The sequence below is a fragment of the Pleurodeles waltl genome, chromosome 3_1 (genome assembly GCF_031143425.1).
Source record: "Pleurodeles waltl isolate 20211129_DDA chromosome 3_1, aPleWal1.hap1.20221129, whole genome shotgun sequence".
In the NCBI taxonomy this organism is placed as follows: domain Eukaryota; kingdom Metazoa; phylum Chordata; class Amphibia; order Caudata; family Salamandridae; genus Pleurodeles; species Pleurodeles waltl.
The window spans coordinates 1902635889-1902659400 of record NC_090440.1 but is presented as its reverse complement, the minus strand read 5'-3'; the positions used below and the strand labels follow the sequence as shown (position 1 = coordinate 1902659400).

Below are 23512 nucleotides of genomic sequence, written 5' to 3'. Positions count from 1 at the left end.
TCGTTGCCTGGTGCTTTGCCATGCGGCAATTGTTTTAGGGCCTGCTGTATCTCATTGATATCAATTGGTCTTTCCAGGTCTGCAACCTGAGCGGTCGTTAGTTGTTTCAGCTCGATAACAGTAAAAAACTCGCTCAGTGATGTTTCGGGTGGGGGGACGGGAGCTTTGTATAGTGTGCTGTAATACTCCTTAAAGGCTAGGTTAATATCGGCCTGTGCATTTACTATTAGTCCTGTTTCTAATCGGATGGCTCCTATGGGGGATTTCCGGCCACCATTGTGTATGAGCCATGACAGTAATTTACCCGATCTGTCACCCTCTGCGTGGTTACGAGCTATGTAGTGTCGATGGTCAAACAGACCTAGTCGTCTATCAGCTTCGTACCATTGTGCGCGCTTTCCAGCTAGTTCTGTGTGTGTAATCTCGCCCCTGGCGAAGTCTTTCTCAAAAGAATGTACTTCCTTTTCTAAGTTACTAAGCTCACGTGCTAGTGTTTGACGCGCGCCGACTGTTGCTGAGATGCATGTTCCTCGTATGACTGCCTTATGTGCGTCCCATTCTGTTGATCTAGAGCCCGTTGTCCCCTTGTTTTGGATGAAGTAAGAGGATATGTGTATGGCTAATTCATCTCGGAAAGGGGGGTCTTGTAACAATCGGGTCTGGAGGCGCCAAGTTGGGATGCATGCGCGCGGGCTGCCCCATCTGAAATGAGCGATGAGAGGGGAGTGATCTGAGATTACCCTAGCGGTGTAATCAGCGCTAGTGATCTTGTGGGTGATGTCTTGGGAGATGAGGATAAGGTCTATGCGAGTGTGGAGGAGGTGTACTGGGGAGTAGTATGAGTATTCGCGATCATGGGGGTGTATATGCCTCCAGGTATCTATGAGACGGTGGTCTACCATCCATTGACGCAGCATCTGCGAATTTTTGATTGCTTGGGAGGCTGCTATGGGGGGGTGTGATCTATCCGTATCTATATGTGGAACGCAGTTCATATCCCCGCCCCAGATACATGTAGAGGATAGGTCGTTTGAGAAGTGTGAGATTGTTTTGTGTAGGAATTCACTTTGTCCGACGTTCGGGACGTACAGTCCGTTCAGTGTTACTGGTTCCCCATCTAAGTGGCCTGTTAAATGTATGTATCTGCCCTCTATGTCAAAAACGCCGCGCCGCACAGTGTACGGGACCCCCGGGGCTATCCATATCAAAACCCCTCTTGCGTATGATGAATTTCCCGACCCGTGGACCTGCCCGCCCCACTTTCTTTCCAACCAGGGAATATCTACAGGGGTAATGTGCGTTTCTTGGAGAATGGCTATATGAATATTGTGACGCTTTAGGTGCGCGTGTATCCTATTGCGCTTTCTTATGCCCGCCATACCCTTAACATTCCACGTCATTATATTATATGTTGGTTCCTTTTTTGTCATGTTAAGTTAGGTTGTTGCACACCTATTTTTTTGTACAGTTGGGTCGATCCCGTGACGCGTCCAGAGACTGCTGTTAGTCTAGTGCGCGCCGCCCACCCACGTCTCCCCTCCGCCACCAGCGCCCGCCCGCCAGCCCCCCCAGTCCTACAAAACAACATTATCAAAAGAGAATAATAAAAATGAGAGCAAAAGAAATAATAGGCAAAAGGATATTTCGGGTAAAGCCCGGAGATAAACATAATGGCACAACTGGTGCCTAAACTGCAAACTGCGAAGTTAAGTTCCATTCGGGAGTGACTTGGTTGTCGGAGAGCGTGGTTTTGGTATAGCCGGGCGGGAACCGACCCGTCTCCAGGATAATTTTGTCCCTGCTCGGTCCAAATTGTAAGTACAACCGCTTTGGTTACCCTGTTAGTCCCAGTCAAGGAAGCTAGCGGCCAGATCCCATCCCAAAGAAACCACCAAGCACCGCTCTAGGCCGCATAAGGGCGGGAGGTCGCGTGTCCCAACGCCGGACTCATGTCTGTGGCGCAGTTCATATTCCCTCACGAGGTCTAGAGATCATCCGCAACGCGCGGTGTAAGGTCAGGGCCGGCCAGTAGGAAGGAGGAGGATGCACTTGATTCCCCTCCTGGGGATCCGCTGTCTGTAGCATCTGTGTCACTTCGGGTTTTGGATTGTGGTCGAGTGAAGGAGCTAGTTTCCCTTAATATTTGAGCTTGCTCTGATTCCATTTGCGATTTCGTTGGGCGCAATGTGGTCTTGCTTTGTTTTTTTTTCCTCCTGGAGCTGGGTGTTATCCAGTCCTCAGTTGTTGTCTTTTCCGTTGGCGGGCTGATCAAACCTTTGGCGTGAATCCAAGTCCATGCATCCTCTGGGGTAGGGAATATGAGCGTTTTCTCATCTATGGTGATACGCAGGCGGGCTGGGAACATGAGAGAATAAGTTATATTATTTTGTCGCAAGATTTGTTTGATCTTTACAAAGGTTGCTCTTCTACGTTGTACTTCCAGCGTATAGTCCGGGTATGCAGATATGTTATTATTTTCCAAGCTGATTTGACTGGAAGATCTAAAGTGTTGAAGAACAGAATCTCTGTCTCTGTGGTTAAGAAATCTAGCTATCATGGGTCGGGGTGGCGCTCCAGGCCGAGGGGGTCTGCCCGGTATTCTGTGGGCTCTTTCTATCATTGGTGATTTTGTGGCATCCTGAGTTTTCATTATTTCTTTCAGCCAGTTTTCTAAGAAATCCTCGGCTTTGGGTAGTTCCAATCGTTCTGGGATGCCAATGAATCTGATATTGTTACGTCTTGAGCGCCCCTCTGCTTCTTCAGCTCGGCGTTGTAGCTGTGCCAACTCAGTTTCCATCTGTTTGAATTTGCTTTTCATGTCTTTCATTTCCGGGTGAACCGTTTCTAGCGACAGTTCAGCATTATGCACTCTGTCAGACAGTTTGCGGTGGTCAGCTCGGAGTAGGGAGACCTCCAGCACTGCGGCATCAATTTTCCCTTCTAGCGAAGTTTTGGTTTCCATAATTGCCTGCATAATTTTATCAAATTGCTGGGAGTGTGCGCGTAGCGTCTCGCTCAGTTGAAGTTGCGTTGCCTTTTGCATGTCCAGTTGGCCCATGGAGGGGGGGGTTTCTCCCTCCGCAGAAGTCCCTGTTTTGGAATGCTTAGGCTTGACCATTGTGACCACTATGCGACCGGGGAGAATTATGCCGTATGAAATCAGCTATGTGTACTGGTGGGGCGAAGCAGAGCCATGCACGTCAAAGTGGGTGATTTTAGCGTTATCAGTGGTCCAGGCGTGGTTGCTTATTTTCAGGGATATTAGGAGTTAGTATGTTAATTTGTTGACTGAGGCCCTCCTCGTTGCAAGGCAGAGAGCTGAATGCCACTGGCCTGGTACAGGTGCGTTGGGTTTTTCACTTATTTGCTTGTGGCTTGATACTTTGGTGACCCAACGTGGTTGTTTTATGTGCGTTTAATTTATTCTGTGCCAGCGCTTTTTCATTCTTTTTTTTTTTTTTTTTTTTCTCTTTTTTATTTCTTTTTTTCCTTTATTCTGATTTTATTGGCTCCTCCTCTCTTTTTTATTTATGTATTTTTATTTTATTTTTTGTAAATTTTTTCCTTCTTCCTTTCTTTCCCACTCCTCCGCCTCTGCTTCCCACTGTTTTATCTTCTGTGCTGGGTGCTGGTGCTTGAGGGTCGTTGTCGCTGGCCCAGTGCCCTGCACGGGAGGAGAGGCCGAAGGTCCCCTCAGCCGGTCCGGTACACTCCACCAAAGGCACGCCGGGGCCCCCACTCCACCCGAGCACGCGTCCGCCGGCCGCCTCCACAGATCAAGGGCGGAGTGCCAGGGTGAGCCAGACGCCCGTTCCTGGCGCCGACACGTCCAAGGCCCGACCCCGCAAGGAAACACCGCCCAGTGCTCTCGCCGCAGCGTCACCGCACGACGCTGCTACCAGTTCTTGGTAGGGGGGCCACGTGGAGCTGTAGGGATGCTAAGCCATATCAGGGGGGGCTCGCTCACTGCCGCGCGCCCCCGTGTTTCTTGTTGCTCCGATGGAGCGCGGCCGAACCGGAAGCCGCGGCGTCCCCCAGGCCGCGCCCCAGCCAGCAGGCCCGCTCCCAGGGCCCACCGCAGTCCAGGCCCAACAGCCCTCGACCCCCCCGGCGATCCCACGGGGAAGCCGAACGGGGCGACCCGACCGCCGTGCCCACGTCTCGCCGGCCGCGGGAGGGCCGCCTCACCTCCCGATCCACAGCACCAGGCGCGTCTTGCTTCCTCGAATCCAGCAGTTGATCACGGGGCCATCCGCAGCTACTTCTGTGTCCTTGAGGGCTGCCCCCGGCACTGGGGGGGTAGCCTCAGCATTTTATGGCCGACCGGGAACCAGGGACCAGGATATTCGGCAAGAAGGAGGGCCGCGAGCGGAGCTCTTTTCTCAAGCGTCCGCTCCGGCCGCCATCTTGGCCACGCCCCCCCGCTGGTGGACCTGTTGACAATGGAGGAGCGACATTTAATCGTGACCTACAGGTTTGACCGTGCCACAATCCAGGAACTGTGTACCCAGTTGGAGCCAGACCTGATGTCACCAATCCGCCATCCGACTGCAGGTGCTGTCAGTGCTCCATTTCCTTGCAAGTGGGTCTTTTCAGACAACAGTGGCCATGGCATCAGGGATGTCCCAGCCTATGTTTTCCAACGTGTTGTCCAGAGTGTTAACTGCCCTGCTGAAACACGTAAGGAGATACATCATTTTCCCTCAGGTGGAGGATTTGCCTACAGTGAAAGGTGACTTCTATGCCCTTGGACATATCCCCAACGTCATAGGTGCCATTGATGGGACCCATGTAGCTCTGGTCCCCCCCCGCAGGAGTGAACAGGTGTACAGGAACAGGAAGAGTTATCATTCGATGAATGTCCAGATGGTCTGTTTGGCAGACCAGTACATCTCGCAGGTAAATGCTATGCTCCCTGGCTCTGTGCATGACGCCTACATCCTGCGGAATAGCAGCATCCCTGATATGATGGGTGAACTCCAGAGGCACCGTGTATGGCTATTGGGGGACTCTGGTTACCCCAACCTTTCCTGGCTATTGACCCCAGTGAGGAATCCCAGGACCAGGGCAGAGGAACGGTACAATGAGGCCCATGGGCGGACTAGGAGGGTTATCGAGCGCACCTTCGTCCTTCTTAAGGCCAGGTTCAGGTGCCTCCATATGACAGTTGGATCCCTATTCTACTCACCGAAGAAGGTGTGCGACATCATCATCGCCTGCTCCATGCTCCATAAATTGGCAATGCGACGCCAGGTGCCTTTTCTGCAGGAGGATGATCCAGATGACGGTGTTGTAGCAGCTGTGGAGCCTGTGGACAGTGATGAGGATGAAGCTGAGGAAGACGAAAACGACAACAGGGAGTCAGTCATACAGCAATATTTCCAGTGACACACAGGTGAGAACATTTTCTTTTTTACCATTACATTAACTTTCACACATCTACCTCTATCCTGTACCTCCATTTCACTCAGTATTTGTTAACTGAGTTGTCCCCTTCCATTTCAGTTTCACAAATGTGGTAACCTACGTGTCAACTGTTTGCATCCTTGAAGGGCTTGTGATGTGTGACATAGGTATGTTAGCCTTCCAATGGGTAACCCATTATGAAACTGTAATTGATAATACAGATTTACAAATCATAGATTGACTCCATTTCTTTTTTGTGTTTCAAGGGTGTTTATTTAAGTGCAAAAAAATGAAGGGGGGGTTGTAAAATGGTGATGGGTGATGGTGGAGGAATGTCCATGGCAGAGTCCAGTCTATTAGTCTCACAGGTACATTGCACATCTGGGCATTGGAAGTGGAGCTGGGGCAGTTCCGATTTGGGCAGGGTAACAAAGTGGGACAGTGGGAGGACAATCAGGGTGGTCTTATTTCCTGGCGGGGGTCTTGCCATCTTGCTCTGTCCTGTTCCTGGATCTCAGGGCCCGCTTGCGTGGTGGTTGTCCGTCTGCGGGGGTGGGGTGCTGGTGTGGTGGTCCTGTGGCGGGGCGTCCTGTCCACTAGCGCCGGCGGAGGTGGTGGGCAGTTTGTCGTCCTGGCTAGTGTCAGGGGCCCCTTGGAGTGCCACGGTGTCCCTCAAGGTCTTTTGAATGTCTGTCAGCACCCCTACGATGGTGCCCAGGGCGGAGCCGATGGTCCTGAGCTCCTCCCTGAACCCCAAATATTGTTCCTCTGCAGACGCAGGGTCTCCTGCAACTTGTCCAGGACCGTGGCCATCGTCTCCTGGGAGTGGTGGTATGCTCCCATGATGGAGGAGAGGGCCTCGTTGAGTGTGGGTTCCCTTGGCCTGTCCTCCCTCTGTCGCACAGCAGCCCTCCCAGTTCCCCTATGTTCCTGTGCCTCCGTCCCCTGGACCGTGTGCCCACTACCACTGCCCCCAGGTCCCTGTTGTTGTTGGGGTGGTGGGTTAGCCTGGGTGCCCTGTAGTGGTGGACACACCGCTGATTGACCTGTCCTGGGTAGGGAGGTTTGGGCCCGCTGGGTGTTACCAGAGGGTGGAAGCTCGGTGTTGGGCTGTGGCTGGGCAAGGGGAACCGACTGTCCTGAGGCCCACGATGGTCCGGGCTGGTCGTCAAGATCCAGTGGGGCAGAGCTGCTGTCATCACTGTGGGCCTCTTCTGGGGGGTGGAGTGGTGTTGTCTGGACCCTCTGGTGTGGTGACGTTCCTTCGGGTTCCTGCGGGGGTATAAGTACATGATTATTGCATGTGTGTGTTTCATGGTGTGCAATGGTTGGGTGTGCATGAACCCCAGTGCAGGCATTCCTGTGGGGGGGCTTGTGTGCTGATGGTTGGGGGGTGTTCTGGGTCTGTGCAGTGGGCATACTTTGGTGATGGGTGTCCATGCTTAGTTATGTCATGCAGGTCTTGGGGTTGGGATGGGTGGTTGGTGTCATGGGTAGATAGGTGAGGATTTGGGGTGATAGGGGAGTGTGTGATGGTGGAGGTGTGTGATATCATGCAGGTAGGGTGGGGGTTATGATAGTTAAGATTTGACTTACCAGCGTCCGTTCCTCCAACGACTCCTCCGAGGCCCTCAGGATGCAAGATGGACAAGACTTGCTCCTCCCATGTGGTTAGTTGAGGGGGAGGAGGTGGGGGTCTGCCGCCAGTACGCTGTACCGCGATGTGGTGCCTGGATACCGTTGAACGCACCTTCCCCTGTAGGTCGTTCCACCTCTTCCTGATGTCCTCCCTATTTCTTGGGTGCTGTCCCACAGCGTTGACCCTGTCCACTATTCTTTGCCATAGCTCCATCTTCCTGGCTATTGATGTGTGCTGTACATGTGAGCCAAATAGCTGTGGCTCTACCCGGATGATTTCCTCCACCATGACCCCGAGCTCCTCCTCGGAGAAGCAGGGGTGTCTTTGGCGTGACATGGGGTGGTGTGTGTGATGTGTGGGGTGGTGTATGTGTTGATGAGTGTGGTGAGTGTAGTGGTATGTGGTGTTTTGTGCTTGGATGTTGCGTGGGTGATGGTGTTGTGTGCCTCTGTGTGATGGGGTTGTCTGTTCTGTGCTATCTCTCTGGCCTTCGTTCGTGAATTGTGGTCGTAGGGGTTTGTGGGTGAAATGGGTGTGTGTTTTATATTGTGTTGGGTGTGTGGGAGTGGTGTGTGTATGTGTATCAGGTGTGTGTATATGTAATTGTCCAATGTGGCAGTGTTTTGTATATGTGTGTGTATTTTGAGCGCGGCGGTGTGTACCGCTAATGGAATACCGCGGTTGAAAGACCGCCGCGTGGATTCGTGAGTCGTAATGGCATGGGCGTGTTTCTGTTGGCGTGGAGGTGGAGGAATTGTTTCCGCATGTTTATCGCTGACCTTTGGTGTGGCGGTATTGTGTGGGTGTCTGAATTTCGGCGGATTCTGTGATGTGTGTCATAATAGCTGTGGCGGTCTACCGCGGCCGCGGCGGTGTATTGGTGGTCTTCTGCACGGCGGTAAGCACCTTATACCGCCAATGTTGTAATGAACCCCATAGTGTTCACAAATATTGGTTGTGCACCAGTACTATCCTCAACGCAATTTTCCATGTGAACCACAGTATTTTGGTGCCAAAAATGCATATATCTGCAAGGTAAATATCATTGACTTGTTGGAATAGTAGTCTATTAATCTCACCAGAGAGCAGCTGAAGCGTAATATTCTGATCATTCGCTTCAGTTGGCTGCAGGAGGAGCAGTCTGACGAATCCCTCTGTCACGTATGATGCAGGTTTGATCATGTTACAAGAGACATTTCTTCAGCCAATGTGGATAAACAATACAAATCTGTGTACGAACACTTGTTATTCGAGGAAAATACTTGCAATCCTCCAGTGCAGTTAGGTGACCTGAGGCGTTTCCTCAGCCAGTCCGGAAACACGATCCAAACCTTTGTTGCTCTCCTTTTGATATTTTGAGATTTGAGCGGTACTCTAAAACAGCACATGGCTGACACAAGAACTGTGTTGCTTCACGATGACGATCTGCAGCATGCAGTTAGTGTCCCTGCAAGGCTGTACATTCAAAATCCCACTGACTTGACAGTTAAAGAAATGGGGTCTAAAAATAAACACCAGCCCCCACTGTAAGCACGGTCAGCGGATAGTCTATAGGGTGAACCATCCACTAAATTTATGCCAAAACAGTCTTACAGTTGCCTATCCGTGATGGATACGCACAGGTTCATCGCGTTGGTGACGTCCTGTTACAACAGGCAGCTCGTCGTCACTGCTATGTGGAAGTAAACATCATACATAGGCTTCTGATGAGAAGTTACTTCAGTTTGGTTGTCACCAACACAGGGCGCAACCATCCTGTGAGGTAACACCTCCAAATTAACTCTAGGGTACATTCTAGTGTCACTTAGGAGAAAAGGTGGAACCACTGCGTAAAGATTCTATGGGGTACAAGTTACAACACCAGAGCCGTGGGCGGGTGCCACGAAGGCATCAGTTCCAATGCTTGATCTCGTATCTGGATTTCCTCTTCTACTTCAAGGGTGATGTTTTCTATTTGCTGGGGTCGGTGGTGATCTGTATGCTGGTGGTAATACGAATAAACCTAGAAACAGAGTTTTGGTTGTGGGACTGGATACAGATGATAGCACAGGGATGTGGAATTCCTATCGCCCGACGCCCGGGACATCTTGTTTGGGGTCAAGGGCAACAAGTTTTTATGTTTACTTTGTCCTTGGGACAAGTAGGCCCAACCCCCTGCAGCACAAACCCTTTGGCTGCCTGTTTACAGAGAGTGGAACTCTCTGCAGTTGAGGTAATGTGTTTCCAAAAGATAATGCTGTTCGAACTTGTATTTATGGTTCATTATTTGAAAACCTTCACTATTAGGGTGAGTGCTGTAAATAAATGTTTTAAGGTCACACTTCACTACTGACGTTGGTTCCAGTACAAAAACAAAAAAAAACGTGTATACACATGTTTGAAAAGTTTAGGCTATGAGGCTAAGTATAATGCTCCCAGAATGCTCTCCGATTATATGCAAATGAAGTGTAATTTAGTAAAATGTTTTGATGCATGCTAGTATTTCCCAAAAATATTTCTAATGGAAAATCAGTGTAACCATTTTCAACACGATTATGGGAAGCATGAAAATAAACAAACACTGACAAAGCCAACTGATCTGACATATTTTTATAAGTCTTTTAGCTTCATCAATGCGTGTCTTGTTTTGACATGGCTTTTGTAACACTTTATTGTTGTGGGAGCTACCAGGCCCTCAACATTGTAACAAACACTGGCAAAAACCCCCCAAAACGTTTTTGAACTCTAAAAGCACATGTTGCCACCAGTGGCATAACAAAGGCCCCGCAGCCGCCCTCCAGGGGGCCCCTTCAGCACAGCACCTGCCCTGAGTGAGTCTGGAGAGGGGGCTCCTCCATGTTCTTTGCAAAGGGGCACCCTCCAGTTTCGTTACGTCACTGATTGCCACTGTAGTTCCTGACACTGAACAAAACTACTTTGTGTGCCAATATGCTCCTTGTGGAAGAGAAGAATGCGATCACTCACAGTAAAGCCAGCCGAAAGAGAGAGAAATAGAAGTTTAATAAAAACAAAATGTCTTTGTTAACACCAGACCTAATTAGGGACCAAGACCCACATGTAGGTAGCTTTTTGCATGTCGCAAACAGCGACTTTCGCTGTTTGCGACGTGCAAAAAGCACATTGCGATGCACAAACCCAGTTTTGCGATTTGGTAACCTGGTTACCGAATCGCAAAACGGGTTTGCGACTCGCAATTAGGAAGGGGTGTTCCCTTCCTAATTGCGACTCGCAGTGCAACGTAGGATTGTTTTGCGAATGCGGGCGCAAACCAATGGCAGTTTGCACCCATTTCAAATGGGTGCTAACACTTTCACAAAAGGGAAGGGGTCCCCCTGGGACCCCTTCCCCATTGTGAATGTCACTGTAAACATTTTTTCAGAGCAGGCAGTGGTCCTGCGGACCACTGCCTGCTCTGAAAAAATGAAACGAAAACGTTTAATTTTTCGTTTTTGTAATGCATCTCGTTTTCCTTTAAGGAAAACGGGCTGCATTACAAAAAACTGCTTTATTGAAAAGCAGTCACAGACATGGTGGTCTGCTGTCTCCAGCAGGCCACCATCCCTGTGAGGCCGCCATTCGCAAGGGGGTCGCAAATTGCGACCCACCTCATGATTATTCATGAGGTGTGCATTTGCGAAGCCCTTGCGAATCACAGATGGTGTCAGGGACACCATCCTACATTCGGATTTGCGACTCGCAATTTGCGGGTCACAAATCTGAACCTACCTACATGTGGCCCCAAATTCTTAAAGAAAGTCACAAAAGTGCACCCATGGTATATGTCGTACCCCTATAAAATATTTGTGAACTGTATTTTAGCATGGGTAAATACGCATGTGTAGATTTGCTCATGTGAAAATCTATTGAGCATTTGCAAGTTCATTTTCCCTCCAGCCACTTTCTTCCCAACCCTGGAAGAAGTTCTAATCCTGCCATTGTCAGGAGTAAATGTCCACCCTTTCTTATTATGGGAAAATATTAGAGAGAAGCTGGTGAAAATCTTTAAAACATGCAGGTTAGTAGGTTTGCAGACTCAAAGGCATTCCAGCCCTGGAACTATTGCTTTCTGCTTCCTCCAGCCCCAGTATGCAGATCTGCAGAAAGGTGGAAAAATAAGGAAATTGCTACAGTAGGGATTGAAACTGCAAGTATTCAAGCCCTACTATGGTAGTAGCCCTGGCATAATCAGAGAGGCTATTATCAGAGCTCTTACATAATGAGATTGCTGCTATAATTTGGCGCCACACTACATGGCACCAAAGGGACAAGTAGATCTTTTTACAGGACAAGTAGATTTGAGAAGCAACCTGTCCCGTGGACAAGTAGATATTTTAATAAATTCCACACCCCTGTAGCAGTAGGCCTAGTTTCCTCCACAGAAGGAAGTCTAACTTTTTCCAATGACACCATGGAATGGTCGTAGGCATCACTGTTGTAGCACCCCACGCGATCAGCTGTATCGATATCAGATTTTATATGTTGGAGGGCATCATTGATATGTTTTACAAATAAGGACTTGACATTAAATAGCATAACCCAAATGTTTGCTTAAAACTGCCACTCCTACAAGTTGACAAATTCCAATATTTGTCACTTTCATAGCTGAGTCAAAAGAAGCCATGGAAGCTCTCTCAACCTCTCCTAGTAACACATTAGTTTCCAGTTTTTTGTCCAACGGTGTTAAGCCACTAAACTAGCCATATCTGCCTATAATCCTCCTGGAACACCGGAAGGGCCATAGACTGTATTGGTGATGTCCTCTGAGGGCCCAGTCTTCCTCTAAATTAGATTTCTTATATTGGAGGGCATCATGCTTCTCAAACAGGGGGCCCTGGCCATCGAACTACATATCCAAACTAAAGGTGTGGACCTCTGGGCCTGAAGGAAATACCTTACAGCCATCTGTTATTGTGTAACACAGTCTCTTCAATGAACTGGCAAAATCGTAGCCATGGAAGCCCTTTAATCTTCTCCAGGGATCATCTTAGCTTCTTGTTTCTTATCTTGCAACAACAGCTCTATAATGGTGCTATATTGGCAGCTGCTGGAGATCATACCTCTTCAACATTTTTGTATTTCTTGTGGACCACCTATCTGGTTGCTGAAGGACCCTGCATTTGTTCTACCAGATGTCTGTCTCTGGGTCTGTTGTGGGAACAGTGTCTAGAATTACTATAGTACACTACCCACACATATCCCCCAGGGCCTACGTTTAGTGTTGCCGAAGACTTTTACCATCTTGAAAATGCCCTGGCACATTGCATTCTGGGCCTGTCTGTAGTAAGGCAAACAAGAACTACTGAAGAAGTGAGAAGAACTGACGCATGAAAATTTATCTCACTGTTCAGGGAGGGGCCAGAAGTCACCCATATCACCAGCTAGTACCAGGCATAAATGTGGCCTCCCCTGGCACCCTCTTCAGAACACTCCTGAGGAAGATCAGAAGAGGACTGGACCTGCTCTATATTGTACAGAGAACTAAGATGTGGACTTCAAGAGTCAGATGGATGGCCTCTTGTATGGCTACAAGGAGACAAGAAGCTTTTCCTGGAAGTACCCAGCTGACCAGTGGCAGTTGAAACTGGACTTGACCTTCTTGTTGACTGTTGCCTGACACCTTGCAAGGCTCCAATTGCCCTCCTTGATGTCCTGGGGCCCTAGAAATGTTCTCCTGTGGTTGGTTGGAACTTAAAAGGCTTAAAAGACTATGGGCCTGATTTAAATATTGGCAGACGGATTACTCTGTCACAACTGTGACGGATATCCTGTCTGCCAAAATCTAAATTATATATATTCTATGCGATTTAGATTTTGAGGTCAGGATATCCATCACCGTTGTGACAGAGTAACCTGTTCACCAATATCTAAATCAGACCTTAAGTCAGAAGATAAAATCTTTAACCAGGACAAACCTAGTCAGTGTATCCTACCCACACTCCCTCGAGGTCGGCCTCAAATGGTGCCTAGGACCCAGTCTACCACAACCACTGATTATCATTGGCACTTTGTGATTTTCTGCTCTATTTTTACTTAAAATGTTTAAAATTCATATCTCTGGTTTCCCTTCTTGGAGTTTTGTCATTTTAGTGTCACTTGGTTAATTAAACTGTAGTCTAGTTTTCTAATTCAGTTTGGGATTTTTATTGTATGGCATTCTGGGTTTGCTACTGGTTTGGAACTGCATAAATACTTTACACATTGATCTAAGTTAAGTGTTTGGGTTCTGTGCCATAACTACCAGGTAGTTGAGCCCATGTTAATTTAGCGACCTGGAGAGTTCTTCTTGACAAGGGTTGTAATTATTCCTTAAAGTAGGTAATCACACGCCTCAAAAAAATCCAATTTGTTACGCTTTGCACTCAGCTGCTCACCTGCATCTATTGTAACAGAAGGACTTTGTCAGATGGAAAACATGAAATTACGTGGCAAATTTAAAAGCAGAGTTTTCAACTTCACAGTACAACCACTCCTCACAGTAGTTAATACCCACATCACTTTTATTATTTTCTGCTAATCTTCAAGGATAATTACAAGCCTTACTCCTATCAAAGTGGGTACCAGCACATACAAATTGAGAAGATCATTGTTTTGATTTAAGAATGGTGGTTGATGGGCTCCTCTTTGTCTTAATTGTATCTGGAGAACTGAGGTTTTGATGATGTTGTCACTGACTTTATATCTGTCAGAGGAGCTGATGAACATATAATAATGGTGCTAGTGTCTCTCCAATGGCCTGTAATGGGGGCCAGAGTACTTATGCTTCCTCTCAGGACACACATCTTTCGGTATCAGTCTAAATTTCCATCTTGTGATTCTCGTAATGAACACGAGGAAAAAAAAAAAGAAAAAACATAGTAATCCGTGTGAAAAGGATTTTCACATGGTTTTTCAGGTTTTAGACCCATTACTCTACGCCATGCAAGATGCTGTGGAGAAGTCATACCAAGTAAATCCAAGAGGTTTACTACTGCATGGCCTTAAAGCAAGCAGTATTAAGAACATCAAGAGTGAGTATAAGGCATGCTTAAATACTTGATTACTACTTAACAGGTGCTTTCTAAAAGCCATTGCTGCAAGTAAGGGGGGCTTGGAAGTCTGCTAGGTACACAGCAGAATTGCTCATAAGAAGGACTAAGTTCCCTGATGCAAAACGTATTTTAGCCCCAATAATCAAGATTCTTTGACTCCGTTGCATGGAGGACAGAATAGAAAGAATAGCATTTGGGGCCAGATGAATCACGTTTCTCAACAGCGATTACCAAATTGCAATATTTTGCGAACCGTAATTAAGTAATTGCTATTGAAATGTATGAAACTCCAGGAGTTTCATATAGCGATTCACAAGGGCTCGCAAATGGACCTACCTCATTAATATTCATGAGGTAGGTTGCAATTTGTGACCAATTGCGAATGGCTATGATCACAGGGAAGGTGGCCTGCTGGGCTCGGCAGACCACCATGTTTGTGATTGCTTTTAAATAAAGCAATGCTTTCTTTTTTTTAAATGCATCCCATTTGCCTGCTCCTAAAAAATGTTTTCACATACATTCACAAAGGGAAAGAGGTCCCTTGGGGACCCCTTCCCTTTTGCGAATGGGTTACCACCAATTCAAAATCGGTGGTAACTGCGATTGTTTTGCGACCGCATTCACGCTCACAAAACAATCATACATACCTCTGTGATTCGGTATCAGGAAGGGATGCCCTTAACACACCCCTTCCTAATACTGAATCGGTATGTAGTCGCAAATCCAATTTGCAATTCAGTAACAAGTTACTGAATCGCAAATTAGTTTTGATACATCCCAAAATGCATTTTTGCGATTGGAAAAATGTTTGATACATCTGGCCCTTAGTGTTGTAAAAAGTCTGTAACGTTAGGTTCCTCAGTACGGTGAGGTATAACAAAAGCCTCAGGTCCACTAGTACTAATAGGAGTTTCAACCACATTGATAACATTGGTTCTAGAGAATCGCCATTGGAAAGTATCAATAGCTGGCTGTGATCTCTGGTTAGCAGATCCAAGATCTCGGTGAGAACATTAAATGAGACCTCTACCATAGCAGGAGGAATTTCAAGTGTGTTCACTGCAATAACTAGAAATATATTGGACTGGAGAAATTAGTGGGCTGGCATAATCACCTCCAGGGAAGCATCCTATCCACTGGAGTCCTGCACATCATTCAGTAAGGCAGAAACAGAATCAATAGGGTGAGGAGTACATGTGGCCATCTTCAGACTCAATGCCTTCCACATTGTGGCAAATGCGGTCTTCGCCTATACCTTTGCAAACAAAGGTTATAGCACCCCAGGCTACAGAGCTTTATGACATAGGGTTTCAGGCCTGAAGCATCTTTAGGGTACTCTTCTCCAAAATATGCGAAGACCGCCTGACTTGGACTTGGTCCAATGCTGTAGGGAGTAGTGCTAAAATCTGAGACATGTAAAGCTTGATGCAGTGGCAGCTTTAGCATCAGATGGAGTGACAAAATCTGGAGACATCCATCATGACCTACTCAAAGGAAGCATCCTTCTAAGAGTTTTAACAGAGTGGCTAATGTCAGCTTGCTAGTAAAAGAGACTCCTGTGAAGACGCTGAGGACGGTAGCACTAGGGAGACATCCTGCTGGCTTTACTTCTCTAGCGTCTACTAAAGAAGGAGGAAGAGTCAGAGCTTCTTTTCTTTTTTTCACCATGAGGTGGATTGATGGTACTGGGACCAATGTGCTTGTATTGTACAGTCAAACGCTTGGCAGCCCACTCTTTCCCTGAACATTGTAGGGCACTGGAGTTATCAGCAATTCAGAGATACCATGAGAATCTATCATAGTGTCTGGTCAATGCCATCTGGTTCCTGCATTTCCCAAAGGGCAGAGACCCAGGTGATGGCACGACTTTGTCAATAAGATGAGACAATTTGAGAAAATGTCCTGAGAAAATAGATTTTTAACATTGCCGATCTAAAAAATAAATAAATTATATTGTGAGTACCAGGTGGCACTTTTATGGAACAGTGCCACCACACCTGTGACTCCATAGCAGCTGCATTAGTGAAGTGCTTTTACCATTACCGACCACCCATTGCTGGGATCAAAAAAACATTCAACCAGAACCACAAGGATATTTTAAAAGTTGAGAAATCTGTGTATAGATGAATCGGTTAGGAAGGAGAGTTATACTCAAAAAACAAACACAACATTTTCCTTACGATTATATTGTATTTTTCCATTTACAATTCAGGAAAACAACACAATATAAATATACAATAATAATAACTTGAATATTACCTGCTTCTGCTCTGTGACTTCGCTGTTGCCTGGTTCTTCATTGGATGTGTGTTCTACAGCTTCCTTCCCAGGATACAGGCAATTAACCACATGTGAAATGTTCATAATCCTATTTACTCCCTGCTCTAATGAGTTGGCATCATAATTGATGGACTGACCAGTCGTGTTGGATCCTTGTGAAAGGTCCTCGATAAGGGGCACTGGGCCATCTCCGTTCTGTTCTTTTGAATAATTTCTCACCTCAACGGACTCAGAGCACAAGGGGCTACGAGGTGCTGGTAGGGAATCTGGTAAAGCCACTCCGAGTGGGCAACAGTGACTGTCTGAGATGATGACATGGTCTTCCTTGTCCGTCATTGTGATCAGAAGCTGGCTGCAGTGATTGCACCTCTCTGGAACTGGTTTCATTTCCAGAGAAAGGGAGCACTGGACAAGGGCCAGGCTGTGGTGAGAGCCACAAGCCACTTGCAATACAATTCGCCCTGCCAAGTGCTCCACCTTCTGAGGCTTGGTAACTGGGAAAGTGTTGGTGTTGAGGCCAAGCTGGCAGCCACTGCCCCAGGCCCAGATTTCTCTGCTGATGGACAATGCCAATGTGTGCTCTTCTCCACAGGCAAGCTGCAAAACTCGAACCCATTGTGGGGGTCTTGTCTCCTGGTCCGAGATACTGACAGGGATTGGTTCAGGGACATAGGTTTGGTTAAGTACCGCACACTGGCCAGCAGAATTTGCTCCCCACATGTAGACCATACCACCATCCATCACAGCTCCACTGTGGAAGCTACCAGCTGCCACAGACACAGCTCGCTGTCCAACTAGAGTCTTCTCCAAGACAGGGCCAGAGGAACCATCTTCTTTCATGCCTTGTCTCCATGGCAGTCTTCCATAACTGTAAACATCGCCATCTGAAAGTACAGCATCCACAGTTATGGCTTGAACATTTGAATCAAAACCTTCTATCACTTACGAAAAGGGTGTCTATTATCAGTAATGCCTGGGAGAAATTTACCAGGATAAAGGCTTGGTCTTTGTGCATACAGAGTGACCAACTCACTACAGAAAGATGATATTCTCTCTTTTTAAGGATCGCTTTATTTAGTTGTTGTTACTATTTCAAACGTTTGTCTCCGGTTATTAATACTTCTGGTCTTTATTGCCCACCCCCCACAGTTCTCACTTTTTTTCAATAAAGAATTATCTTCTTACTAGCATAACTTTTTCAGTCACACGAAGGACTCAAACTGCATTCCAAAAAGGTCTAACCTTTAGTGTATTCTCAATAACATAAAAAGGCTCCTAGTAAAACAAAGTGTGAAGTTATAACTATTCTCCTAGACATAACAACTCTCCTTCACTTTATGATGAAAGAGAAAGGACTGATACACAGCCCACACTTTCCCTAGTATGTTAATATAAATGACCTATGTTGGTATTGCTGTTTAAAATTAAAATAATTGTTGGTTTATCATTTACACATTTAGACTGGTGATTTTTTACGTTTCACTGTTTGTGGAAAAAAGACATTGTGGACAATACTAGTATTTACACTGACCTACGGGAAGCCCACTGCTTGGCTTTCTTGGTTCGCCACCTTCTCACATTTAACCCTCCCCTGGAGAATAGCTTCATTGCCATTTGGATTGCATGGCTTGAACATGTCCATTGTTTACATTCAGGAAACAACGCTTTTCTTTTGCTTTTAGCACACCTTAAAGGTATGTGTTTCCGTGCTCTCCTCCAAATATGCTGTTTTCCTTTCCCACATGACAGCCTCTCTGCACCCTCCATGTTTCTTACCCCAGCTCAACCTTAGCTTCCCCTCCCTGTCCTACTCAACTTTGTTCCCTTGTCCCCAAACTCCTCTATTTCCCCACCCCTCCATGCTGCTCCATGCCGCTCAGCAGTATTCAGCTGCTTCCCCAATTCTCTGCTGCTCCCTTTGCCTGTCATTTTTTGTAGTTTCAATTTGTTTTTGTTTTTCAGCAGTCCCAGCAACTGCAATTTTGCTTTCAGGGCCCTTTTTCTTGATTATGCACTTTTGTGTAGTTCTTATTATTTCATTTACTGCTCCAAGACAGTTTTCTGCCATCTTGGAAAGGTAAATTAAAGGGAAATAAGGCATGGCTGCCGCAGTATCATGTCACAAAGTGCTCATAAGTGCTTTTAAGTCATTCGTTAGAGCCAGCCATTTCTTTTATCATTTTTTGCAATGCTCTTTAGCATGGGCAACAATGTTTTGTGCCCATCAGCCACAAGCACTGGCAAAGCTAAAAGTTTGACTAATGCCTTTTAAAGAAGAAACCTACTGGCTTTGTCACTGCTTAGTAAACATTAGGGGGAATCCTAGCTCCATGTCGGGATAACCCGTAAATGTAGTGCTCATATGGGTCATTGTTCTAAAAATATATAGAAACAAAAAGGTACAAAGTGCTAAAGTTGAAACTTAGGGAAAAGTTTAAACCAATCTTACAACAATATCTCTCACATCCAGAGATGTGTGCACTTAAAGGAGAACAAGCTAAAATGGGATTAGAAGTCATAAAACTATTAGATACATAGCCAATTAAAAAAAATAATGTAAGAGGCACTCGAATTAATACTCCAAATGCAGAATCTCATTTTTTAGTTACATATATTTATTCCTCACAGTAGTCAATGTAAAATATATGAGTTTCAACAATCAAAATATTACAGTCCTCTATTAGACAATTTCCTTAAATTCGATTCCAAACTTATTTACAACCAACTTGTTTTAATAGCATGTGGTCTATTATTTCACATTCATTCCATTATTTGAAGCTCAAAAGCTAACACTTGAGAAGCAAGAATGCAGACCTTTGACAGGTTATAGGTGCTTGTGATCTTCCTCTGGTTAGTTAAAGTACTCTGGCTATGGCAGCTTTGGTTTGAGCACTTCAGATGTTGGAGAATCAAATCGATGTGTGAATAATTATACTATCTTTCAGAGTACATTTAAGACATTCAAGAGGCCAGCTAGGTAACTCACTGCCGAAGAGGAACTGTGTGACATCTAGCAATGTTTATGTGCTATCTTATGTGATCCATGTTTGTTAGCTGGTTGCTGAAACCACTTTGGTGGAAGGAACCCAGGGTGACAGTTTCTGACAGTTCACTTAAGGAAGAGATTAAGGAAAAATAAGTGCATTCAGCTAGACTTAAATCTTTGTCAAAGTTAGTAGAAATGTACTCTCTTGTGAAACATTGACTGCTGGAATGCAAGAATGAGAGACAAAAAGAAAATCAACGTCCTGGTCCTCTCCCCTTGCCCCGAGCCTTCTCCATTCGGGTGAATGAGTCCACTTCTGCTGATAATACAGCCTTTAAAGAAAAAAACAATGTAGACTGGAATTGCTAGGGCTCCACTGTCTAAAGTCAAAAGGAACTGAAGGAGAATAACTGGTCTATACCTTTACTGCTGGCAAGATGGTTGTTTGGTCAGAGCTTGGCCTATTTCAGGACGCTTGCACACTGACAGAAAATCTGTTCAACCTCACCCATGTGTGTCTTCTAAGTATGATGCCACTGCTGATAGTCCTGCCAATACCAGTTGTATCCAGACATGTACATATTATATATTTTGTTGCATTCTGCTCAGCATGTGATGTCTGAGCCAGAGAAGTTCTGAGGTCTTCTGGGACAGCTAGCAAGATATTGCTGGCCATGTCCAGCAAAGCATGCATGTACCTGCCCAGTAAAAAAAACACATTTATGGTCTTAAGAGGCAAACTTGAGGACGAAAACTCTATTTTGCCAAAAGCAACAATATGTTTGGATTCTTTAAGTGGAGGATTATTTGGGAAGGAATTAAGATTGTAGAGTGCTTGGTTAGGAAGTCTGGATCAACAGGTGCAGGTCAATGTCTACCAGCTATTGGCTGGCTGACTGGAGGGCAAGAACAATGCTTGGACCATTTAACCATCATAAAAACAGTGAAGGCATCATTAAACGGTAGTAAGGGCTCAGTTAACAATGGACTTGGATGGAGGATTTTGTTCTTTTTTTGTCTCTATGGAGGAGAACCTGAAGACTTAGCACTTCAATACCCTCACAGCAAATGAGGCATGTTTTTCTGTTGGCCCATGATGAAAGTTAAGGTTTATATCAGGAAAGCCCACTTGCGTTTTGTAAATCTAAGTATAGTGCTTCGTCGGTATAGCGAGGGGGAAGTAGCGAATCACCACCTCCTCATCAGTCTCCTAAGGGACATTCTGTTTCTCTTGCATAGGATCATAGAGAGAGAATTGAGCCTTTGCTGATATTTGAAGTGCGATAAAAGTGTCTGGTTATAGTCAGGTACCAAAACCACTGGTTGCGTTTAAGACTTTGTAGTGAGTCGTTGTTCAGGTTCAAGCCCAGGCCGACGTTGGTTTAGGATCCAACCTAGCCATTGGTTTCAGCATGCCAGGAACCGGCGTGGCTCTTGGGGATAGTGTAGATTTCTGTCCTGGAGTAGGCATGGGTCCTGTACAGGATCCCAAGGGTGCTCACAGCTTTGTGAAGAGACTCACTAGCGTTGACCGACTAGAGGCCCCACCAGCTCTGTGGGCCTCTGTGATGCTATTAATTGTGTTTGACCAATGACTTTGAGTTTCACCACTGCGCATATTAGTTGCTCAATGTTCACCAGTAGCACATTAACACAGTAGCATTTGTTCAGTTTAGCCGCCTATTGGCTTTGACATGGCATTAGCCATTACATTCTGTATTCAATTTAGCTGCCTATTGGCTTTGACATGACATTAGACATTACATTTGCTATTTAGGTTAGCTGCCTATTGGCTTTAACGTGGGGTTAGACATTGCAGTTGAGACATTGCAGATGAGCTGTGTTTTTCCACAAGATGGACCAAGCTGTTTTCTTCACACCAGACCTTAGCTGATAAGAGCATGTAGATTTTGTGTTTACCTCGCAATCCAGTCTGAGAGCGGGTGCTCGGGAGAATTGGCCACTCTCCAAGGTTCTTGGGCTCTCACACAGAGTTTGCTTTTAAGGATGACTCTGGGCTACAGAGAGTTAGAGTAAATCTGCTTGACTTCAGACAGGAACTAGACGTCAGTTGCCTGTTTCCCAGTTGGGTAGAGAATCTCTTTCTCACAGTTGACCGGAGGCATCAACTTGCAGACCCCAGAAAGATGAAGCTGAGCTATAGGCCCTACGGTGATGAATTTTGACTTTTATGCTTTGCTTTGAAGTTATGCTATAATATAATCACCTACATTTGCTTTGTACATCGCAACTGAGAAGTACTTTGATATATTTTGCTTTCATTGCTGCGACTATTTTTGAACGTGTTCTTCCAATCTACTAATTTCGTCTCTCAGGAACTTGTGGGTGGGGAATTAACAACAATAAATGTCTTCTTTAAACTCAAAAGTGCATTCCAGAGAGGTTCTGTAAGCTCGGTTATGAAATAAGAGGGAAAGCAGAACAGCCTCGAAGAGGCACCAGAGGGAACTGGAATCACACCAAAGGATTTCAGGATGGCTCCTTTAAGGCCACTACCTGCTGCAGGGTCAACAACAGCCCTTGGAACTCAGGACAAGCTGAAGAATTAGTCCTGGAACCAGGAACTTCAAAATGGTACAATGTTCATCTAGACATCCACGCCTTCTCTTTCGAGCTAGAGTGGTAGGATGGAGTGATGACCATGCTTCTTTTTGAGTTACAGTGTCAGAGTTCTGCTTTGTCTTATTGAGCTTGGACTTCAACTTACTGGAAGAGTTGTGGAACCCTAGATCATGCGTGCAAATTGGAGCAAAAGTGAGTCCTGTGTTTCGACTACAACCTCTTCATTTGCTCAATGTAAAGTTTTGTCTCCTTGTCCTTGATTACTTTTGGGTGTATGAGGGCATACTAAAAGCATGACTCAGGAGTCATCATAGTACCAAAGGCACATCGCTTGCAGATCCTTCCTGCAGTTTCGGCATGGTCTGAAACCTGTAGGTTTCAGAGGGGACATTGTTCACTAGCACACTGTCTAAGCATTTCTAAAATTGCTGGCGATAGAAAAAACTGTTTTTCAACAACTTATTCTTCTCCAATAACCAATGCTTAAGACAAGGTGGCCTCTGCTAGATGGAACTGTTATAATTGGTTTTAAAAGGCTATTTACACTGTTGAGAAAATTTTGGGAAAATTAGCAAGCACTCAGCTTCAACTTACTTCAGTCCTGCAAGATTTATAAGCCTAAACTCCTATCATCATCTCTTCTGAAACTCATACACAAAAATATTTCACATTACAATGTACAGCAAACTAGTAAGAAATTCCAGTCTCAAACCAAAACGAAAAGAGGAAAAAAGAAAAAGAGGGTGGACCACCTTGAGTGATTCACCATACAGCAGCGAACCCACAAGCAAAACCTAGCAGCTGTATGGGTGCAGATGCACATCACTAGTCAGAAAATCCTCAGAAAGGAGTGTGGTGGATGTGGGATTTGGACGTCTCCATAAGCCCCAACCAGAGAGGGGAGAATTAATTCAAGAGGTAACAAACTCAGTGAGTTCGAACCATGCCGATTCTGCAGACAGTGCAATGAGTGTCAGCAGTGCGAGAGAAAAGCCAGCAAAATATGACAGTATGTTCCCCCCCCCTCCCCAGAGTGTGGACGGGGGCCGGGGTTGGGGGCTGCGTAAAGCCGGAGGAGTGGGGGCCCGCACCGTGGACATGGTCGGGCCCCAGACACTCTGACATCCGGCACAGCCTGGGCAGAAGAAGGCCCCGGCCGAAGCACCAGTTGAGGCAGTGGCAGGACTGGGCCGGGTCCAAGGGCTTTTAGGCCCACAGTTGAGCCGGAAGAATGGTGTAGTGGCGGCGCATTCAGGCAGCGTATCGGCTGCAGCACCCTGAAGACGCCGGCGTGGAGTGAGGCGCAGGGGTGAGTGGGGCTGCAGGTGCTGCGTGAGGAGAGACGCAGCTGTTGACCGAGATCTGGGTTGGGACCTGCACCTGCTGGATTAGCGCCAGAGCAGGGAGGAGTAGGCCCCTGAGAGGGCCGCAGCGGCCCGGTCCGACCAGTAGAGGTTCCCTGGCTCCCGGGGGCGAGCTGCCATCGGCCGGGCAGCATCTTTTGTGGTCCCCAGTGAGTCGGGCATGACTCGGCGGAGGCCCTGGGGCCCCGTCTCAAGGCCTTGGATAGAGTTTGGCGTGTTTAACAGC

General features: G+C 46.4%; 1 protein-coding gene across 3 annotated transcripts in view; it reads right to left on the bottom strand.

Annotated features, from left to right (window-relative positions):
• ALS2 (alsin Rho guanine nucleotide exchange factor ALS2) overlaps positions 1 to 23512 on the bottom strand; it is an 895474-nt gene that overhangs the window by 781777 nt on the left and 90185 nt on the right. For all 3 annotated transcript variants that reach the window (XM_069226056.1, XM_069226055.1, XM_069226057.1), the window contains one exon: positions 16333 to 17237. In XM_069226056.1, coding sequence (XP_069082157.1) covers positions 16333 to 17237 — 905 coding nt within the window. The remainder of the gene's footprint in view (positions 1 to 16332; positions 17238 to 23512) is intronic.